At 34.3% G+C, this 22,881-nt stretch overlaps 3 protein-coding genes across 3 annotated transcripts; 2 read left to right on the top strand and 1 right to left on the bottom strand.

The window, feature by feature from the left end:
• Positions 1-2,794: 2,794 nt before the first annotated feature.
• On the top strand, positions 2,795-3,544 carry LOC101888382 (large ribosomal subunit protein mL49). Its single transcript, XM_005189729.4, has 2 exons — positions 2,795-2,955; positions 3,013-3,544. The coding sequence occupies exons 1-2, from the start codon at positions 2,905-2,907 to the stop codon at positions 3,487-3,489; spliced, it is 528 nt and encodes a 175-aa protein (XP_005189786.1). The 5' UTR covers positions 2,795-2,904; the 3' UTR covers positions 3,490-3,544.
• On the bottom strand, positions 3,516-4,726 carry LOC101888213 (breast cancer metastasis-suppressor 1-like protein). The gene is made up of 3 exons (XM_005189728.4): positions 4,329-4,726; positions 4,021-4,265; positions 3,516-3,951 (listed from the first exon to the last, which is right to left on the bottom strand). The coding sequence occupies exons 1-3, from the start codon at positions 4,516-4,518 to the stop codon at positions 3,664-3,666; spliced, it is 723 nt and encodes a 240-aa protein (XP_005189785.1). The 5' UTR covers positions 4,519-4,726; the 3' UTR covers positions 3,516-3,663.
• Positions 4,727-16,334: 11,608 nt separating this feature from the next.
• Positions 16,335-22,881, top strand: LOC101888032 (general odorant-binding protein 19a). The gene is made up of 3 exons (XM_005189727.4): positions 16,335-16,566; positions 22,118-22,285; positions 22,363-22,881. Exons 1-3 carry the CDS (start codon positions 16,489-16,491, stop codon positions 22,558-22,560), a joined length of 444 nt encoding a protein of 147 aa, XP_005189784.1. The 5' UTR covers positions 16,335-16,488; the 3' UTR covers positions 22,561-22,881.

Below are 22,881 nucleotides of genomic sequence, written 5' to 3'. Positions count from 1 at the left end.
AATTGAAAACCGCGAAAACTGAATGAAAGGTCAACACTTCTTTTCAAAACCAGGTTCTATATATCTCTAAAGGATTATTTCGCTACAAAAACTCTAGATTTTGTCGATGCATACGATGAAATAAACATTTTGAAAACATCCGAATTTGAATATTTTCTGAACAATTTTTTTGTTATTGAAAAGAAAACACATACATAAACAAATAAAGATGACATATTAAGCCAAGAAAATAAAAAAATTGAAATCATATGGTATCATTGCCCTACCTTGATATCATTGTACCATGGGTTAACCCTCATATATATAAACGTACTATAAGTCAACATGGAAAAAAATCATGCAAAATAAAACATTACTATTGTACATTTCAAAAGTCCAAATGAAAATGTTTATATATCACATTTTTACGCGATTTTTTTGGATATTATCCTTTTCGGAGAGGAGACAATTCCGAATTTGTATTGATCGTTAAAATCTTTTATATCTTTTATATATATATAAGATAGATATAGATTAAAAAGTACTGACATCGACAGTTCCTCAGCCCCAAATAAATACTTAGAGGGGGATGGAAAGTCAACAGTATCTCGTGCAATAATTTTCAAACCGATATCTCCTCTATATTGGCAAATATAAGTATTTTAGATAAATCAAAATTGTGGGCGCAAAAGTGGGCGTGGTCTATATTTTTTTTTCTTTAAAAACCTAACTCGGGGTATGACGAAAGTTTTTACAAAAAATTATGCAAATCGGTCCAGCCGTTTTCAACTGATTCCGTTACCAACAAACAACAATCGATTTTTATATATATAGATAGATTTGTTCACCTTTATGAGCTAGATTTGTGAAATATTATGCTATGCAAAATTTGCATTAAAGACTAAAACTACGGGCCGGCAACGCGGACCGGGCCAGCTAGTGTATCCATAAAATATTAAATATATTTACTAGTGGTCTGTTACAAAACTGCTAAAATCTAAAAGTTTTTACTACGATAACAGATTTTCCCTTTATGATATGTGATTAATGCAAATGTTTTACATTCTTGCAGTTCTGGAACAGACCAATATTTATATGAGATTTACCCAAAAACGTCGGGCTTACAACATTTCAAAGTTTAACATTTTCAACATTGGCAATTGAACAATTTCTTATTTTGTGTGCCAAGATGTTGTCAAATTTGAAAACAATTAGTTGTGTTCCAGAACCTACAAATTAGTACTAATTAGTACTAATTCTTCTACAACGCGTTCCCGTACTGCAAAAACTAGCAAAACTTGCAGCTCTCTCGAGAAAAAAATGGCGCTGAGTGGTGCACATTTCTGCTTGTTTTAGCTACATGAATTTGGCCGAGCAGAAATGTGCAAATTGTGAATTTGACATTTAATTGGCAGGGCTAACAAGGTTGAAAAATGTATTGATACATTTCAATGTTCCCGCGTCATAACAAAAATAATAAAAAGAGCAACTTAATAACTAAAGGAAAAACTAATATTTGTAGTGCAAAAAACAAAAATAGAAAATATGGAGCACTTTTGGATGATTCCAGTAGTGAAGAGTACTGGCTGAATGATGAATCAGATTATTAATTATTATTATAGATTATTAATTTTAACGTATCGTCTTCAATACTAATTTTTTAAATTTTGGCGTCCGTTTCAGTATGGTTTCACCAGTCCGATTTGGACTGTTTACTCTTGGAATTTTGAATTTTGACATTTTATCGCATTTCTGCTAATTTTCCGTTCCCTTATTTTTTGAGCACACCTAATTGAGAATGACATTTCGAACTGTTCTCTCTTCTGCTAGTTTTACTACTAAAAAAGTACTGGAACACAACTATTGTAAACATATAATTGCATGACTTTACCTTCTAAATATTACCATGTTATGTGGCGTTTCCACTGCACTTGATTCGCTCTCTATTCGTTGTTTGGCCTTTAACTATGAAAAAACTATCTAATTCTTCACACAAAATTTCCTGAGCGAACACTCATATTTGTACGTTGTTCAAATCAAATCACTCTCAGAACAACGAAAAAATATGTCCCATCCCTAACAAATGAGAGCATTTATCGAAAAAATAAATTATGACATTTAAAAATTAAAAATAGGAAAATTTAATGAAATTTTAAAATTTTTTGGGAAGACTGAAAATTATGAATGAAACTACAATGTTGAATGGCGTATGAACATTCAAACGAAAGTACATTTTGTTTTCCCTCTCATCCGAGGTGCGCATTTTGTCCACGAGTTGAAATTTCCACAGAAAACTGGAAACAAAAGATGCAATATTTTCAAAATGTTTGTGTCGGCAGAAAAAAAGTTTAACAAGTGTCTCTCCAGCAGAATTTGAAAATAGAAAAATACTAAAATATGTCCAAAATGTCAACATTTACACAAAAAGTTGAAAACATGAATGAAAATTGTAAAATTAATGATATAATAAATCTTTGGGAGGAAAACAATAATTCTTCTATTCATATTAGTGTGAATTTAATGTATTTTCGTATAAATTCCCATTTAAATTAAACAAACAAAATTTTTGAAAAAAAGGAATTATTTTACTATGAATTACGAATCGTGCCGTATGAACGGGTTAATTCGTGTACGTGATTCTGAGAGCAAACAACGTCATTCAATTTATCGTGTGAACATGCTATTAAACACACATCATCCATTAACATTTGGTAACAATTATTACCAAATTGAAATAAACAGACACACTTAATGTACGCTGTGTCAAGACTGGACGTTCCCATAACATAAGCGCCGCATTTATTTAAGTTAACAGCATTGGCGTATGTAAACAGCTGTTCGCCGGCTGTGTTTAGAATTCTTTTGTAATCACTTAAGGAAAATATTCCAATAGCTTTATAAAATTATTTAAACTATTTATTCAAAATGGCCCTGATGCAGAGAATACTGAAAGAAGTAGTGAACAAATCTTTGAGGGTATGCTGCTGTTACATCTTTCCATTTGCATTCATTCAGCTTTCAACCCATTTGCAGGTTTCAGTATCCACACGTTTTTCGAGTTACAATTCATCGGATAAAGTGCAGGCTTTGGAGGAATATCCAGAAGTTGAAATATTGAGAAATCCTCCAGAATGGAAATATGTAGAGCGCCTGCTGCCCAAGCCAGTTATACCTAAAGTAGCCCAAAAATCGGAATATCCATCAGGTTGGAAACCACAGTCGATGGGCTTAAAGGATATGGACAAATTGGAATACTATGTGGCGCGATCACGTAATCATATGGTGCCAGTTTATTTGGAAACTACCTTCAGGGGACAGCGCAGAGTGACAGTAGTTAAACACGTGCAAGGAAATGTCTGGCAATTGGAAAAGGAACTAAGAACAATTGTGGAAAAGGAACGTAATGGTAAACTGTGTGCCACCCGTGTCAACGAAATGAGTGGACAAATTCGCATACACGGTGATTATGTCGATGTTGTAAGAGAGTATCTGAAATCGAAGGGCTATTAATTGTTTAAAAAATAAAATCCTGTTGATTTCTTAAATTTTCCGCAAAATTAGAAAATTGATTTATTTGTTGAAACTTAAAAACTACAACTAGAAACCAAATAAAGATCCCTTCTGGGCGAAGCATGTAGGAAGCAGGAAATATGTAAATGTTTATATACTATGAAGAGTTTAGGGTCATGTCGCGGAGGCCGCTGACACAGGGCCTGGCAATGTCGAGCGCTTTAGAGCTTTCCTTATAGTAGTCCAGTCTTCTAAAATATCTTCTTCGTGTAGCATATACACAATGAAGGGTCCCGTAACGGTAACTGCTTTCTTTCGGGCAGGCCCTCGAACCTTGCTGTGGCGTTTGTCATTACCCCAGTCATCCCAGGAAATATCCACATTGTGTCTGTCCTCTTCGAGACGTCTAATTTTCTCCATTAAGTCATCGTAAATTTGATCTAAAGCCAACTGTTTTTCACTCTAATAAGAAAACAAAAGATATTGGTCTTGAAGGATATTCGTAACGTTCTCAGTGCATTTTTCGATTACCTCAAAGTTTTGTAAAGCTGCTTGCTCTTCGCTGAGAAATTTATGTTCTATATTTTCCAAACGATATCGCCTCAATATTTCTGCCACTTCTATACGATTCTTATAGACTTTGTCTAATTCCTTAAGAGGTTGTAAGTACTCTTCTGAACGCCCGTTACGCACCTCAGCAGATTGGCGTTCAATTTGGTTAATACGTTCGGTATAGTATTGCTCGCGCAACTGATTAAATTGCTTTTCCAAGTGATCTGAAAGAGAGTAAAAACCTTTATTTTATCTGTTTGCCCAGTATGTCTGTAAGAGGTACCTACCCAAGATTTCTAGACATTCCGATCGCCTCCTTTCTATTTCATTAACATCCATTTCGGATGAATCGTCGGAGTCAATTTCATTTGCTTCCTCATCGCTGGATTCGTGACCTTGGCTGGAATTGGAATGCTCTGACTCCGCACCACCTGAGACGTCACCATCAGACTCGCCGCCACCATTTTTCACAGGCATTTTATGTGCTTATTTTTTGTACTCTGGGGAAAGTAATACGAACACTCCGCAGACCAATGCAAAACAAATTATATTTCTATTTGTAATGTAGATAATTTCGACTTTTATTTAATAAACAAACGCTATATACATATTTATTTTATTTTAGCTCTAAGGCAGAGGCCGAAGCCGATGTGAAGTTCCCGGCGGCGGCTAAGCACAAAAAAGTCGGTGGCGGCTAAAAGCCGAAAGAACATCGGCAGCGGCTAAAGTAATATACGGCCGCGGTTTAAAGTCGGCTGTAGTCGAATACTTTAAGAAATGATTTTGTTTGGTTTAAAAACTTTCTATTCATTTAATTTAGAATAAAAATTGAAATATACGTTTATATGTACATTTGTTGCTTATAACACTAAGCAATAAAAATGGTTCGAAAAATGATAAAAATGGTTCGATGGCCGCCTTGTTATCATGAACAAACAATCGTATTTTTTACTATTGCGGGATGCAGACTGCTTCTCTTTGCCTTAACACAATTCTTTAAAACGATAGTTTTCAATATTTCTTTGGCACATTTTATAATTCGTTGTTAAAACTTTTCCTATTTTTGATGAACACATTGACTTCTTTGCAAGCCATATGGCTGCCACTCCATCAAAATTCGTAAGTTACAAAGGTGCCCAAAGGTTTTGTAATAGAAAATAAATGAACAAATTAAGATTCATAGCACTAATATTCGAGTGCATACTGTCAATTAAGGTCCAATAGTGTGCATTCGACTTAAGGAATAATAAGTTTATTAATCGATGATGGATGACGGCGGCTCAAATCACTTAAAAAAAGTCGGCGGCGGCTGTGAGCCAATCGGCTTCGTGCTCTGCTCCAGGGATAGGTAAGTCGACTTCCGATTAATTGAATAATCGACCTTTAGTACTCAAAGTTCCGTAACTCGAACTCGACTATGGACTTGGGTGAAAACCGAGTACTCGACTATTCATAGTCAATTTCAAATTCCAGTTCAACTAATGTGTACTGTTCAACTTATGGTCTGTTCTAGAACTGCAAGAATGTAAAAGATTTTACTATGAAAACTGATTTTCCCTTTATGATATCGAAAAAAATTGCAAATGGGAAACCAAAATTAAAGTCGTCCCCAACGAAACGAATACAAAAGCCAAAAAGCAATATTTGATAAAAACTAAACAGAAAGCAAAATCCCCGAGGGACCTCTGTTGTGTACGAATGAGACATGAGGAAAACTGAAAACATTCACTAAACGAGCGCGGAACTAGCTACAAAATTTGAAACATTGTGGAACAAAATAGGGAAAGATGAAAATAATGTAAGGTAGTTTATACGCCATTGAACAAAACGGTGCAGGCTTTCCATTACCTATCTTTATTTAGTTCTAATTTACATTGATTGTAAATGTCAACATTTGAGTGTAGCCATGGTACAATAAAAAGGTAAGGTAGACCTACCAGGTGATTACAATTTTTTTCTAAGTGTGCCCGACTTCTGCCAATTTTATGTATGTATTCGTTGTTTTGAAAAATGAAAACTAAATATTTTCAAAACCAATAATTGGAAGATATGCACATTGTGGCTCGCGCATTAAAGCTATTAACCAGTTTAGCCATGAAATTGAAAGATTGAACAGTTTGGATCATATTTTTGAAATAAAATCCAGCCTTTTCATTCATTTTTCGCGCTATTCAACTCATTTAAAAGTGGGGAAAAATATGAAAAAATGGACACAACTCGTTGCATATAATTTTGAATGAGTCTGACAGGAAGCCTCCGGGCTGTATTTCCATAGTTTTAGGAAGCCGTTCTACCTCCTTATTGTACCATGAGAGTAGCTAAGTTGTTTTCGATATATAATAATACAGTGCAATAACCGGGTGATTCGAAGAAATGAGTTTAATTTGTAACGAAATGTGAATTCACATCTAGATGGCAGTAAAGTAAACATAGTAGAGTTCACACTGGCTGATATGTAAATCTTTTAAAAGACGGGTTAATATTACGGAAAAGAAAAATTAGTTTCATTAAAAAATTTTCTCTCAGGGAAACTTTACACGTCTCTTAACCGAAGACATGAAGATTGAAGATATTTAGATTATTGCTGTTTCCATGGCATATATTAAAATAGCCAGAAACTTGTAAGCATGTCAAGATATTAGAAAGACAACTGATTTTTCTTATATGATATCGAACAAATGCAAAACAAGTAGTTTTTGTAGATTCTGCCACGGAACAATAATTTGAAGTAGTCTGAATGAGAACATTAAAACTAGTTAATAATCTTTTGGAAAAATTTGAATTGGTAATCGGGGTTATGAATGAAAATATTGAAGCCACTCTAATTTAAAATGTTAATAACATCAATTTGGGGCTATTTGCCAGTTGAAAACTGTTCAATACTGAAATGTAGTTGTACATTACAACTTTCGCAAAATGTATGCGTTATACCCTTAAACTGTCGAGAAAATCAAATCAAAATAACAATTTTGATAGTGTAGAATTAGTTCTTTAATGGTCTCAGTAACTCAAAGTTGCTTTACTCTGCTCATTCCTTTACTCGCTTTCATTTAACACATTGTGGACTATAATGAAATATCATTTCTTGGTATTATGTAATAACCTGTACAGGATATTTGAATTTACATTGTAAGTATATTTTGTATTGATAGACATAAATGAATGCCATGTGGGTACACAAAGTACAAATGAGACATTCCACATTTTCACGACATGAGAAAAGAACAAATGATTGTTGTTTTGTAGAATGTGTTCACTAAATCAACACGATGTACAATTTGTATATCACGCATTCGGGGAGAGAAATGACATTAATTACATACATTTGTTTGTTATCGCATTACATTGTTTTATAACCGAACATAAATGACCGAGTATTATTGAGACAAAAATATATGTATCTGCGTTTACAAGCATACAGACGGACAAATGTTGAATACATTGTCAATTGTATTGTGAATTATATTCTACTAGCCTATAATTTAAATAAACGATTGTTAAGCACCAAATGATTAAGGATGTACTTAATTAATTTCGAATTTTATTGTTAATAATAGGATTGGATTTGGAAAGAAATTTCCGGAAAATGTTTTTTTTGGAATGGAAATAAATTATATGTCAAGGTAAAGAAGAAAATACAAAATAAATATTTTGTCTACAAATAAATAAATGAGAAAATAATAGGAATGCCATTTTTTTTTAAAATATATGTAGTGGAACTGAGTAAATAATGGATTCATTGATGTTTTGCTATTATAAAAATAACATTTATTTATTGGCGAAGAACCAACTCCAATCGGCTCCCTTAGATACATTTTTCAATGGAATTGTCTGAAATTCTACACAAGGAGTTCATTTTGATTGCTATACCCTCTGGAGGGAATTGTCTATAAAGCTCTACGGTATCGAATAGCCCCCATACAATGGTACCCCCGATATTCGGTATTTTGATGATTTTAACCATATTTTCCAACGGAATTGTCTGAAAATCCACACAAGGAGTTCCATGTGAGTACTTTACCCTTTGGAAGATAATTGTCTATATAGGTCCACGATATAATACAGCCCCCAAATAACGGTACATCTTTATATTCGGTATTTTGATGATTTGATGATGACATCGGATTGATTTTTTTTTCTTTCAATTTTCGTATTTGAATATTGTAACAAAAGTTGCCTATGCAGGTCCGCGTCTTCGTTTAGACCCCAATATAACGGCTATATTCGGTATTTTTAAGATTTTAACAGCAGTATTTTGCATTTTGAAAATTTCCAAATTCGTTGGAGGGTATAAATATAGATTTTAGACCCCACAAAGTGCATATATTCTTGATCAGCATAAAATTCTATGTCGATTAAGCGTTCCGTCCATCTATGGAAATCACACTAGCTTCCGAGCGAAATGAAGTAGATTGATAAAATTTTACTCAAATGTATATTATGTCTGCAGGACTTTTGATATTGAAAATGGGCCATGTAGGTTCACGTTTTGGTATAGCCCCCATATAACGGTACCTCCCGATGTTCGGTATTTTGATGATTTTAGCGACATTATTCACCGGAATTGTTTCAAATTTGGTATTTGAAGTTCCAAATGGACACTACAACCTAAGACAGAAAATTGTCTGTGCAGGTCCACGTCTTCTAATAGCCCCCATATAAATAGCATCTTTCTATATTGATGATTTTAGCTACATTATTCACCGATTTTTTCAAGTTTCGCATTTGAATGTTGTAATGGCTTATGAGAAAAGTTGCCTATGCAGGTCCATGTCGTCGTTTAGACCCTAATATGACGGCTACATTTGGTATTTTTAAAATTTTAACAGAATTTTTACCGGATTTTATTTTTTGAAAATTGCCAAATTCGTTCCAAATGGTGGATGGTATTCAAAGGCCCTGCCGAGCTTACAGCTTTTTTACTTGTTTTTAATCACAATGGTAGTTCTTTGCACTTGCAGTACCGGTTAAATGGACCTTGGACCGTGCCATAGAACGGATTTTATCGAACTTGATAATAAGGATATCGAACAATAATAAGGCTAATAGTACTGCAAACAAACCCTTATCCGTTAACCCCGTTAATGTATCAATCACGGTTAATTTCTGCAACAAATTAACGTGCAAACACTTTATGAATTCCGTTAAAATTAAATAAATGAATAATAACTATTCACTTAATATTTGTAGCCATTTGATTGGACTTTGTTTTTTATCATCATGTTCCATATGGTGGTTCTGTATAATGTATATCTAAGAAAAAATGGAAAATATTTTATCAAGTTTAACTGCAGCAACTTTTGTGCTCTTGTTGTATTCTGGTATGCTAATTTCATTGTTTTTTTATTTTTATTCATTAAAAATGAAAGTATTTTTTTACCTCGGGGACATAGACAATAATTGCCGATTGACAATAGTAATCCTGTCAACAGAATCGTGATATTCAATTATTAAAAAAAAGTTATGTGGGCATGAACCGATTAAAAACTTTCGCCAGACTATCTGCCAAATGGGGTTAGATAAAAACGTGTAACATTGCGAATAAATTATTTGTCATTTGTGTTATTGCCGTAGGTTATTTTAGCTCGAATGTCAGCTATGTACAAATATACAAGCTACTTGAAATTGAAGCGAACGATTCTGTCTGATTATAGCCTTTGCTATTCAAATGAGAATCCAGAAAATGTTATTCAAGTTTTGTTTTAGTATAAACGCCCCTTAAAATTCCGTTTCTTCAAATCTGTTTGAGAATGAATGTAAGGGTGTAACGAAAAATTGCTGTAGAAGAAGCATGTATTTGTAGATTGTGCATTGTATTTGAAATAGGTTTCCTATTTGCTTGCTGATGTGACGGGGTTTTTAAAGCTGCTACTACTGCAAATTCTGTAATTTAGGGCACATTGAAATGACAGTCTTTCGCGTCCTTTAGTGATAAGCAAGTAAAAAAGAAGCTATGTTCGGCCAGGCCGAACTATTTATACATTCCAACATTTGGAAGAAACTTGAAAAAACTTTCGAAAAATACCTCTCAAATGAAAACTGTTATATGGGGTCTATACGAGGACGTGGACCTGCATAAGTAATTTGTGTCATACTTTATATACGAAATTTGAAACAATTCCGGTGAATAATGTCGCAAAATATCATGAAAATACCGAATATCTGGGGCACCGTTATGCGGTGCTATACTGAAACGTGGACCTATTTCGACAAATTTCTTCTAGGGGGTAAGGTTCCTTCTGAGTAACCCTTGTGTGGATTTTAAGACAATTCCATTAAAAAATGAGGCTAAAATCTTCAAAAAGCGAATATCGGGAGGAACCGTTCTATAAGTGATATATGATATCGTAGACCTATATATGCAATTCTCCTCCAGAGGGTAATGTATTCACAGGGAACTCCTTTTGTGGATTTGAAGACAATTCCATTGAAATTTTTGGCTGAAATCATCAAAATACCGGTATTCGGTACCCCCCGGTATTCGGTATTTTGACGATTTTAGCCACATTTTTCAATGGAAGTGTCTGAAATTCCACAAAAGGAGTCCCTTGTGAGTATTCTACCCTCTGAAAAAGAATTGTCTATATAGGTCCACGATATCATATATCCCCCATATAACTGTACCCCCCGATATTCGGTGTTTTGATGATGTTAGCCACATTTTTCAACGGAATTGTCTGAAAATCCACACAAGGAGTTCCTTATGGGTACTTTATACCTCGGAAGAGAATTATCTATATCGGTCCACGATATCGTATATCCCACATATAACGGTACCCCCGATATTCGGTATTTTGATAACTTTACCCACATTTTTCAACGGAATTGTTTGAAAATCCACACAAGGAGTTCCTTGTGGGTATTCTACCCTCTGCAAAACAATTGTCTATATAGGTCCACGATATCGTATATCCCCCATATAACTGTACCCCCCGATATTCGGTGTTTTGATGATGTTACCCACATTTTTCAACGGAATTGTTTGAAAATCCACACAAGGAGTTCCTTGTGGGTACTTTATATCTCAGTAGATAATTATCTATATAGGTACACGATATCGTATATCCCCATATAACGGTACCCCCCGATATTCGGTATTTTGTTGATTTTAGCCACTTTTTCCAATGAATTATCTGATAATCCACCCAAGGAGTTCCTTGTGAGTACTTTACCCCAAGACATAGATTTGTCTATATAGGTCCACAATATCGTATATCCCCCCATATATCGGCACCTTCCGACTTTCTAATTCGTTCCAAATAGTGTAGGGTATTCAAAGTTTTTACTTGTGACTGTTAGAATTTTAGACCAACACACACACACACATAGCGTGTTTATTGCATCAAATATACCAAATCGGCAGAAAAATTTATATCAGAACTATATCCAAATATATCAATATAATTTGACAAATTTATTTGTAGACCAAATTCCAGATTTTATTGAAATCAGATATCAGCCGAAAATATGTATAGGAACTATATCCTAATCTGAACCGATTTCAACATATATATCGTGGTTGGTGCATAAAATACAAAAGTCGGACGATAATATATTAAACCTAAATCTAAATCTGAAACGATTTAAATATAATAAATCAAATACATTTTTAGACCAAATTCCATCACATATTCCAAATTTCATTGAAACTGGAGATTTATAGCGCGTTTGGTGCATCAAATACATGCAATGGGATGAAAATGTATATGGGAGCTATAATCTAATCTGAACCAATTTCATTATATAGTTTCCAACATTTTTTTTACCAAATTCCATCACACATTCCACATTTCATTGAAACTGGAGATAGGGTGTTTCGTGCATCAAATACATAAAATCGGAGGAAAATTTAAATGGGAGCTATATCCAACTTATTTGTATATCAAATTCCGTTACAAATTGGGAATTTAATTGGAATAGGAGATACATAGCGTGGTTGGCGCGCCAAATACATAACAAATTTATTTTTGTACCAAATTCATTCACAGATTTCAAATTTGAAGACTGGATCTATAACCGATCAAAAAATATTTGCATGCAATATCTAAATTTGTTGGAAGCACCTTCGATTCTGATGCTAAAACTCCAGCTCCCAGTGGAATTTCAAAAATGTATATAGGCTATGTAACTTTCAGGCGATCCTTTATATGTCTGAAAATTTCCAAAAAAATCTTTTCAGTGGTTTTTGGGTCTATAAATTACAAAACAAACCACCAAACAAAACAACACTTTCCTGTTTAATAGATACAGAAGATAAATATGTAATTGAACAATTAAGTTTCTTAATAAGTTCCAACAACTCACAACCCTCGCTGCAAAGAAATTGCAATTTATGTCGGCATTTTGATATTGTCCTGTCAACTGTTCGTTGTTACCCGGTACAACCTGGTTTTCGCTTTTTTAAGATTTTTATACCCTCAGCCATATTTGATACGGTCCTTCCGTCTGTCTGTCTGGCTGGTGCGCACGATAACTCTCGAAGGGAGTATCCGATTTGGTTCAAAATTGGTACATCGTAATATTTTTGTCAAACTTAGATCGAGTTGGGAGATGGGCAATATTGGTTCTGGTACTTCCCCCACAAAAGGTCAATATTTTCAAAGAAAATAATTTCCTTCACAGAAAGGTGAAGGATAATCCAATTATGCTCCAACTTTGCAAATCATAATATTTGCATCAGTTCTAAGTGCGTTAAGGTGCGACAATAGACAACATCGATCCACTCCATCAAGTAACTCCCCCACAAAGGGTCAAAATTTGAATAATTACAAATGTTCGATTTCCTTAAAATTTTGCTCATACCAACATTTTTATCTGTATTAGATGAAATATGAAAACGGAATGCTTCCGTCCACTATGTTTGCTACCCCACACATTCATTTCCACATATACAAAAAATTTGCAAATATCTCATATAAAGTGAGGAAGCAGTCCATATAGTCCAAAAGTGGCACGTCGTAATATTTATGCCATTTTTATTTAGGTCCAATATGAAATATTGGGCCATTTCTTCGGAAACTACTCTATAGCGGTTCAACAATTTGAATAGTCATGAGAGAAGTCAAAATATAATTAAATAATCGAACATTAGCGAACATTATAAATCGGCAAAATCGACTGATACTTTTTAACTTGCTTGGCAAAAACTCCGAAAAATTGCTCCTTCTTGGTAGACTTTGTGACATAAGCCCCATAGAGCGTTATTAGGGCGATTTGTTCTGAAGCATATAACTTTAAGTAACAGGTTCAGTGCACCTTCTCAAAAAATCGATTTTTATACCCTACAACACTATGTGTTGTGGGGATTATAAGTTTGATTGGGCCAAAAATTATGTAACACCACGAAATATTGGTTTCTCACATAGGAAAGTTTATATGGATCTTCCTATCTCGTCGAGCTGAGTCGATCTGTCCATGTTAATTTGTAATCACTCTACAGGTCACAATTATGTCCCGATCTTTACTAAATTTAAAATGGAGGTGGGGATATGGTCAGAATAGAACCCTATTGTTTTTGGAGATGATCGCATAATATTTAGGTATTGAAATGGACCAAAAACTGAAAAATTTCCTGATTTTTCAGTTGCTCTACAAGTCGCAATTATTGACCAATTGACGTGGAAGTTAGCATGGGGTTAGAGTTTAGGGATGGGCAGACGCCTTCCAATTGTGATGGTCATCGGGTAATATTTAGTGGGTGAAAAAGACCATAACATTTGTGTTAAATAAAAGTCAATTTTTCTATTAAACCACGAATATTTTTAATCCCGACGAAATCACAAATAGACGACCAGGTCATTTCTGACCATTACGTAGATATCAATAGTAAATATATTTGATACATATAGCGAAATATATACAATGTATATATTCAAAGGAATACAAATGTGGCTGGACCGATTTTGACAAATTTTGTCAATTCAGGATGCCCCCTTGGCATAAAAGTATAAAATGTAAAAAAAAATTGCTTAAAATGATGTCAATAATGATTTTAATGTAGATTTTGTAGTATTTTGTGACATTTTTTTCATTTTTTCATATTTTTTATCGCATGCGATTTTTTCAATTTGACCAACAACTAAATTCCACAAATATAAACCAAAGATCACGAAATCTCGCATGAAGTTAGAGTTTAGGACAGCGGGTAGAATGGACCACTACTTTTGTGTGAAAAAAAAAAAACATAAAATTCAATTCTACCGAAACGCTGAAAATAACTTACAGGCGATATCCAAAATACACAAAAAGCCGAACTGCTAGCTTTTTGTGCTGATTTTGTTGGCGAATATATCCAAATATCCTAGACTAACAAATCATATAGATGAGTCTAAATTCAGAGATACAGAGGGCCTCTTGCTTTTGGAGATGATCGAAAAATGTTTAGGGGTTCAAACGTACCAAAAACAGAAAAAAATTTCTTATCAAACAATTGAAACCAATCGACACGGAATTTTGCATGAGAAGAGAGTAAAGGACAGGGAAGAAGTGTAGCATTTTGGATGACCATCGGATTATATTTAACTGTAACTAACAGGACGACGGTTTGCGTAAGTATTAGGCAAATGTCCCTAGTCAAATAGCTCTATGACACAATTTCAAAAGCGAAATCTTCCAAAATGGATTTGGACATAAGGGGACTTCTACCATTATGTAGTACTGTAGGGTATCACAAGGTCGGCCCGCACGACCATAGCCTTTGCTTACTTGTTTTTAGTTATTTTTTGATAAATTTGGATGCTTTTTTGTCTCAGTTATGTTGTCATTCTGCGGATGATTTAAGGAATAATGTGTAGCAGTTCAAGTCAATTTTTGCCAGGAAAGGTATTTGTGAACATTAAATTCCATCTAGACTTTTTATTTTTCGTTCGTTTTATTTGCTGAAAATATTTTCTCTCTAAATGATTTAGATAAATTCAGAAATAATTCACGCTACAGTAAACCGCTTGGGCCATTATTTAATTCATTCAAAAAAAATTGTTCCTCAAGCCCTTCCTATTGCTGATCGTTGATTTGATATCCTTTATATTCTACCATTCCATATCCCATCAAACAATTCAGCTTTGCCTTTCTTTCTGGTGGCCACTAGCTTTGCTTTGTGATCCCAATATACTTAACGTTATCCGATCGCTAAAAATGTTTATAATTGGGATTTATGGATCAAATGGAAAAAAATTACAGATAATAGGTGTGTCTGGTTACCATAAAATTTGTAACAATTGTTACAAATTGTTACTGGAAGTCGTCTGTTAACCCGAAAGTTCTGCAAAAGAGAGCGGTTGGAGAGAGAAATTTTGACAGTTCTTTCAGTGAGAGTTTGCAAATTCTTGCTGGACAAATTTCTTCATGCAATCACTTGCAACTCTTCTTCTTCTCATTAATCGAAATTCAATCAGATGTTTTCTAATGTTTGTTTAAATTTTTTGTGCTTTCAATTTGAAAATATTTTTTTGAAATTAGAAAGACTAATTTATTTTTGGAGAACAACTTTACAAAATGAGAAAAACATAAATATTAATATGTAATAAGAAAATAAAAGACTATTTAAAACATTTTTAGACAAACGCCATTAGCAACACGTTTAAAGTTTCCGGGGAACCCTTCAAATCTATCTTTCTTTTATTGCTCGTGTTATTATTTTATTGCTAATTTCCTTTTTTATTTCTAAAACTCATAAAATTGGTGGTGCTTTCTTTCTTTCAAGTCTTTTGATGGGGGACAAATTGGTTTGTTTTGAAAAATCAGCTGATTACTTGCAAGTTTTTGCAGAGATTCCGTCTGTTTACTTTTCATAGTTTTCTTGCAAAAGAGAATAAAACTACCTTACTCTCTCAGAAAGTAGTTGCTGGACAATTCCTGCAGGAAAAGTAACCAGACACACCTAATATCTTTTAATAAAGTTTAAGAGTTTTGCCTTCTTTGGGACAGTCTTATGTACTATGTACATACATACCTAGACGAATGAAGTAGTTATCCACATATCGATATTCATATATATATTTTTTAAGATTTTGATTTTTTTTGCGTTAAGTCTCGTATTTTTTTTTGTTAATAAGTTTGAGTGTTGTCTGTGACGACATGTGACATGTCAACGACATCTCGTCGTTCTCTACAACTTTTTAATGACATACATTCGTCCATATCTGATTGTAGGGCCAAACACAAGAAGACAAATTGATATTTAGGTACATTTTATATGACACACACACAAACACACACACACTCAGACTCACACAGTTCGAAACATATTAAATGATTTGCATATAAAGCTATTGTTTCTTGATTGATTTCATCTAATAACTTTTGAAACCTCTTACGAATCAAACCAAGACCAAGACACTCTGTCGCTCTCGTCGTCACCGTTTGTGGAGTTCAAAGAAAGAAAGAAAAAAAAAAAAACAAACTAATTGTTTCAGTGATTTTGAATTTAAATTTAAAGTGAAATAAAACATGATTTCAACAATGAATATTTTATTTGCAATTTGTGCTGTGGTGTGTATATTCCGTGTGCAGGATGTCGTTGGTGGTGTAAGTGTTTAATTGAATGGATGTCCGAGTTATAAACATATATTCAAAAAGAAAATATAGAAATAGATGATAGAATGCCTTTACGATAGACAAGTGCCACACAAAACGGGTATTTTTCAGAACATCGAAATTGGTAAACTGATTAAAGAACCGAGTAAGAAAAGCTTTATTGTTCCACATATTTAAGGACATTTAATAATAAACGAGTAAAGGAGGGCCTCAATTCGTTCGGGTCGAACGTGTGAACTCTCCTTCGCGAGGAAATGAAAAGTGTGGAAAATATATTCGAATGCACCAAATTATTTTAAACAGCGTTTCCTAAAATTCAACGTAAGGTATACTAATGTTCAATGTACATGTCCGTATTACCCAAATACGCCCGGCCCATATTTTAAAATCTTCCGACTAATTACGTTGAAAAAATGGATCATTTTTAACATTCATCCAATTGTTATATTTTCTAATTAAAAATCAGTAAAGAGTGTCTTAAAGTCGGTCGGGCCGACTTTATGATACCCTACACCACTTTGCTAATTTAGAAGAGCTCCGCATAACAATCTGAACCGACCTCCATATTTCTGAGCTGTATTTGATATATTTTCCGGAATATCGTTGTTACAGAGTGCATATTACGGCAATGGGTAACAAATATAACAAATCGGATGAACAGCATATATGGAAGCTAGAGCTATATCTGAACCGATCTCTTTGACATACTAGCTTCTACTTTCAATTCGGTTGTAAGTGTCAAATTCCATCCCATTTGGTTTGGTGCACACTAAAAGGTAAAACGGACGAAGTTATAGCTATATCCAAATCTGAACCGATCTCGATAAAATTAAGCAAATGTATCATTGATTGTTACAGAGTGCATATTACGGCTGCGGAGGACAAAACTTACAAATCGGATGAACAATATATATGGGAGCTATAGCTATATCTGAACCGATTTCGATCAAATTTGGCATACTTACTTTCAGGCCTAATTTGGTAGTATGTGCAAAATTCCATACTATTCGGGCTGATATTACACGTTTGGTGCACAATAAAAAGCAAATCGGACGAAGATATATATGGGAGCTATATCTAAATTTTTACCGATTATCTCCAATTTCAATAGGGTTCGTCCTTGGGCCAAACAAATGTTGTTTGGAAAATTTTATCTCAATCGAATAATAAATGCGACCTGCATTTTGTTCACATGAATACATGGACAGACGGACGGACGGACGGACGGACGGACGAACGGACTGACATGCATAAATCAACTCAGAAAGTGATTCTATGCAGATCATCAGAAGGAACTATGGGTCTATCTCGTTTCCCTTTGCCTGTTACAAACAAATGCACAAAAACATAATACCCTGACCACCTTGTGGTGTAGGGTATAAAAAGAAATTGTTCAATTGTCAACGTTGAAAATGTATAACTTTGAAATTTTGTAACCCCGACGTATTTGGATAACTCTCATATGTTTTACTTGTGTGGTGAAAAAAGTCGGTCGAATTTTAGGTAACGCTGTAAAATAATATGGTTAAAATGCAAACAATTCTGAGTAGTCAGTTGTAAAATGTTTTCAGACCCATAGATGTCCTGAATATTGAGTGATAACGTAATATGAACTTTATACTACGAAGAAAAATATCGTTTGAGAAGTCAAAATAGCAAATTCTAAACTAATATGGGTTAAACGAAGCGAAACCCTCAAAAATCGTGAAGATCCGTTGGCCCTACGTTCCTTTGCGTACCCTAAGTTTGTCATTCCGTTTGTAACACTTCGAAATATACATTTTAGACCTCACACAGTATACATATTCTTGATCACCATAAAATTCTACATGTGTCAAAAATCATCAAAATACCGAATAACGGGAGGTACCGCTGTATGGGGGCTACACCAAAACGTGGACCCATACATACAATGTTTCGCCACACGAGCTTCAACCCATTATGACTTACAAATACAAATTTTTAAACAAATCTTTGGAGAAATGTGACAAAAATCATCAAAATACCGAATATCTAAAGGTACCGTTATGGGGACTATACCAAAACGTGGACCGATATATCTCATTTTCAATACCAATTATCCTAGACACAATACAAATTTTTCTACTAAATGTTGACGCTCTACGTCAAATAATTTTGATTTCAACCGACAGGCTGACAGACGGACATCGTTAAATCGGCTTAAAATTTTATGCTGATTATGAATATTTAGGTATGTTATAAACGGAATGACAAAGTTTCCAAGATAGAGGGTATAAAAATCCGTAGAAAAATACCTCTCCAATGATACCCATTATACGGGGGTTATACGAAGACGTGTTCCTTCATGAGTAATTTTTGTCATAAACTGTATTACCCATTACGACCTTCAAATACGAAACTTTAAAACAATTCCGGTAAAAATGTCCCTAAAGTCATGAACATATCGAATATTGGGAGGTACCGTTATATATATATATATATATATATATATATATATATATATATATATATATATATATATATATATATATATATATATATATATATACACCCAGTAGGCAGGTTGAGTTCGTAAATGGGCCATGTAGGTACCTCCCGATATTCGGTATTTTGATGATTTTAGCCACATTATTCACCGGAATTATTTCAAATTGGCATTTGAAGTTCGTAACGGATACTACAGCCTAAGACAGAAAATTATCTGTGCAGGTCCACGTCTCTGTGTAGCCCCCATATAACGGTACCCCCGATATACGGTATTTTGATGATTTTAGCGACATTGTTTACCGGAATCGTTTCAAATGTGGTATTTCAAGTTCGTAATGGATACTACATCCTAAATCAAAAAATGAGCCATATAGGTCCACGTCTTCATATAGCCCCCATATAACGGTACCCCCGATATTCGGTATTTTGATGATTTTAGCCACATTATTTACAGGGATTGTTTCAAATTTCGCATTTGAAGTTCGTAATGGATACTTCAACCCATGCCAGAAAATTGTCTGTGCAGGACCACGTCTTCGTATAGCCCCCATATAACGGTACCCCCCATATTCGGTGTTTTGATGATTTTAGCTTCGCATTTAAATATTTTCGCATTTAAATATTGTAATAATTTATGACAAAAGTTGCCTATGCAGGCCCACGTCGTCGTATAAGCATTCGGTATTTTTAAGATATTAACAGAATTTTTAACGAGTTTTATTTTTTGGAAATTGCCAAAATTGTACCAAATGGTGGAGGGTATTAAAAGTTCGGCCCGGCCGAACTTACAGCTTTTTTACTTTTTTTTCACTGATTTGTCTAAAAATTGGTATTTGTGAGTCATAATGGGTCCTAGTTCGTGTGGCGAGTCATTGTAATTATAGGTCCACGTTTTGGTATAGCCCCCATACAACGGAACCTCCCGATATTCGCTAATTTGTTGATTTTAGCCACATTTTTCACGGATTTGTCTGAAAATTGGTATTTGTAGGTCATAATGGGTTCTAGCTCCTTTGGCGAAACATTGCATGTGTAGGTCCTCGATTTGGTATAGCCCCCATATAACGGTGCCTCCCTATATTCGGCATTTTAATGATTTTTGCCACATTTCTTCTAATGTTTCCTTTATCCTAAGGTGGTGGGTATTGGGAGTTTGGCCCGGCCAAACTTAATGTTTTTTTACTTGTTTTAATAATAAAATTGAAGTATTTGCAAGTGTTGTTAGACCAAATTTAAGATGTTTGACAGTGAAACAAAACACAAAACGTACGTGAGCTGTTTAAATCGGTGATGAAAAAAAACAAGCAATCGTTGCCCTTTTACATTCCAAAGTCGCAAATGTTTCGACAAATTCGTTGTTTACATTATGCAATTATGCATTATGATCCTATATGTTTTAGGGATATACAAAGTATTGGGACTTAAAATGGATGTATAGGTCCAAGTTGTATTATAGCTTCAATATATCATATATATTATTCAACCGCATTTAGGCTCCCATGTTACGGAATATTTTTCATTTCAATCAGCAGCAATATAAAATTAAAGGTTCACAAAAGAAAAATTTTCCTAAAAGAGAATATGAAGGTCCACCATTTAGTATATCGTTTACAAAAGGATTTCAATCTATGTTGCAAGGTCTACACACCTTTTTCAAATGTATTTCGAAACATTTTTATTTGAAATTTTAGAATTCTATTTTTAATTCGAATCATTTCAGCTGTAATTCGAATTATTCCATTTTTAATTTCAATTATTCCAATTGTTTCATTTGTAATTCGAATTTTTCTAATTGCAATTTAAACTGTTTCATTTGTAATTTAATTATCTTCTAATTGTAATTCGAATGATTCGGTTTGTAATTTCAAATGGAATAATTAGAATTACAAATGGAGTCATTCGAATTACAATTGGAATAATTCAAACTAAAAATGGAATAATTCGAATTATGTTGGAATTCTCGAATAACAACTGAAATAAGTCGAATTACAACTGGAATAAGTTTTTCGAATTACGACTGAAAAAGGCGTAGACACACAATCCAGGCGAATACAAGGCAACCAACTACAGTCTACTGTCATTTCTAAGCCACTCATCCGACAGCTGTTAAAATTATTCAAGTGACAGCTCATTATATTGTTTACAAGCGTACAAAAGCATTTTGGTGAGAATTTTCCAGAAAAAAAGTTATTCGTGATGGAATTCAAGCATGGTAGTATGATTTCTCTATATTTGGCTGAAAAATCACAAGTGATTATCGTTAGAGCACTCCAGCATTTAAATGTGAATAAATATTTTGTGTCTCGTAACATCGGTCGACGTCAAGGAAGAGGACGGAAGAAAACAGCAACATCAGCATCAGAAAAGTAAAGAAGCGACTTGATCGAAACCCGCAGTGGCCGAAAAACGGCTCGTGATCAGAACATATTGGAATATTCCATCCGGCAAATATTGAAAAATGAGCTAGGGGTAAAGTCATTCAAATTCAAAGAGTGAAAGAACTTACACCGCAATAGAAAGAAAATAGACTCAAAAGAGCTAAAGAGTTGCTTCGCTTGGCCGAAAGTGGTGCCGAATTTGGTTTTCTTCGATGAGAAAACCTTCGTTGTCCAGCAGTTTTTAAATAAACAAAATGATCGTGTTTACTTGCCAAAGAGGTCAGCTGAAAATGTGCACCTTCGGTTGGCCACCAGAACTCAAGCGCCGGCCATGGTGATGGTGTGGGCAGCCATAACAGCCGATGGTCGCTCTCCGCTCGTATTAATCGACCGTGGCATCAGAATAAATGCCGAATAGGGACCGAAGTGTGTATTAAAGCCTTGGGCATTGAAACATTTTGGCCGTAGAACAGTTTGAAGGCCATAATTCGTGCCAAAGGTGACCAATTCGAACAAATCTAAACATATTCTAAAATTCTATTTTCGAAATTTTTGGCTTTCATTCAATAAAATTTAAATAAAATGTAAAAATTATGTCGTTTAGCTTTGTTGCAGTTTATTGGATATTTCTGTATTGGATATTTCTCCACTCCTGTGTACTCCCCTTGTAAATATTTTCAATTTTTCTCCCACAGGCCACTGAAGAGCAGATGTGGGCAGCCGGAGGCCTTATGCGTGACGTATGTTTACCCAAGTTTCCCAAAGTAACTAAAGAAATTGCTGATGGAATTCGAGCTGGTAACTTGCCCAATGAAAAGGATGCCAAGTGCTATGTCAATTGTATATTGGAGATGATGCAAACGGTATGCAGTTTCATAACTATGACATTATGGGTGAAATCATTTCCCTTTTCCTTCTTTTTTTTTGGTCCATTGAATAGATGAAAAAGGGTAAATTCTTGTATGAAGCCTCCTTGAAGCAAGTGGAAATTCTTATGCCCGATCACTACAAAGAAGAATACAGGGCTGGCTTGGCCAAGTGCAAAGATGTTGCTGTCGGTGTGAAGAACAACTGTGAAGCAGCCTACACCATTTTCACGTGCTTGCGCGGTGAAATCACCAAATTCGTATTTCCTTAAGTGCGCCAAATGCACCACCGCCACTATTTATGTATGTACAAAAATCCCCCATTGGCCATAGATACATATGTATGTTACGTAATTTATTTCAATTCTCTTTTGAAATTGTCATGACGCCGCTCCAAGACAATTAACAAACTACAAATTTAGTTATTTATTATTATTTAAATTGCCGTAAAGAAACATTAGGCCACCATATAATTATTTTCATGTTCCCTGTCTCATGTTTTATTTACTATTTATTGTCTATCATCGATTTTAAAGTGCGTGTCTAATATAATTTAAATAAAAAACCTCAAAAATTATCAAAAACAAAGACCA

This window comes from Musca domestica, unplaced genomic scaffold (assembly GCF_030504385.1).
Source record: "Musca domestica strain aabys unplaced genomic scaffold, Musca_domestica.polishedcontigs.V.1.1 13, whole genome shotgun sequence".
Classification (NCBI taxonomy): Eukaryota; Metazoa; Arthropoda; class Insecta; order Diptera; family Muscidae; genus Musca; species Musca domestica.
Note: the sequence above shows the minus strand (reverse complement) of the source record. Positions and strands in the feature narration are given on the sequence as shown.

What these genes read in the sequence shown, in the direction of transcription:
- LOC101888382 (XM_005189729.4), top strand. Translation starts at nt 2,905, where the DNA reads ATGGCCCTGATGCAGAGAATACTGAAAGAAGTAGTGAACAAATCTTTG. An exon ending in TAGTGAACAAATCTTTGAGG is followed by an intron (nt 2,956 to 3,012) that starts GTATGCTGCTGT and finishes ACCCATTTGCAG; the next exon opens with GTTTCAGTATCCACACGTTT.
- LOC101888213 (XM_005189728.4), bottom strand. Translation starts at nt 4,518, where the DNA reads ATGCCTGTGAAAAATGGTGGCGGCGAGTCTGATGGTGACGTCTCAGGT. An exon ending in GGAATGTCTAGAAATCTTGG is followed by an intron (nt 4,266 to 4,328) that starts GTAGGTACCTCT and finishes ACTCTCTTTCAG; the next exon opens with ATCACTTGGAAAAGCAATTT. An exon ending in CAGCTTTACAAAACTTTGAG is followed by an intron (nt 3,952 to 4,020) that starts GTAATCGAAAAA and finishes TTTTCTTATTAG; the next exon opens with AGTGAAAAACAGTTGGCTTT.
- LOC101888032 (XM_005189727.4), top strand. Translation starts at nt 16,489, where the DNA reads ATGATTTCAACAATGAATATTTTATTTGCAATTTGTGCTGTGGTGTGT. An exon ending in TGCAGGATGTCGTTGGTGGT is followed by an intron (nt 16,567 to 22,117) that starts GTAAGTGTTTAA and finishes TTTCTCCCACAG; the next exon opens with GCCACTGAAGAGCAGATGTG. An exon ending in TATTGGAGATGATGCAAACG is followed by an intron (nt 22,286 to 22,362) that starts GTATGCAGTTTC and finishes TCCATTGAATAG; the next exon opens with ATGAAAAAGGGTAAATTCTT.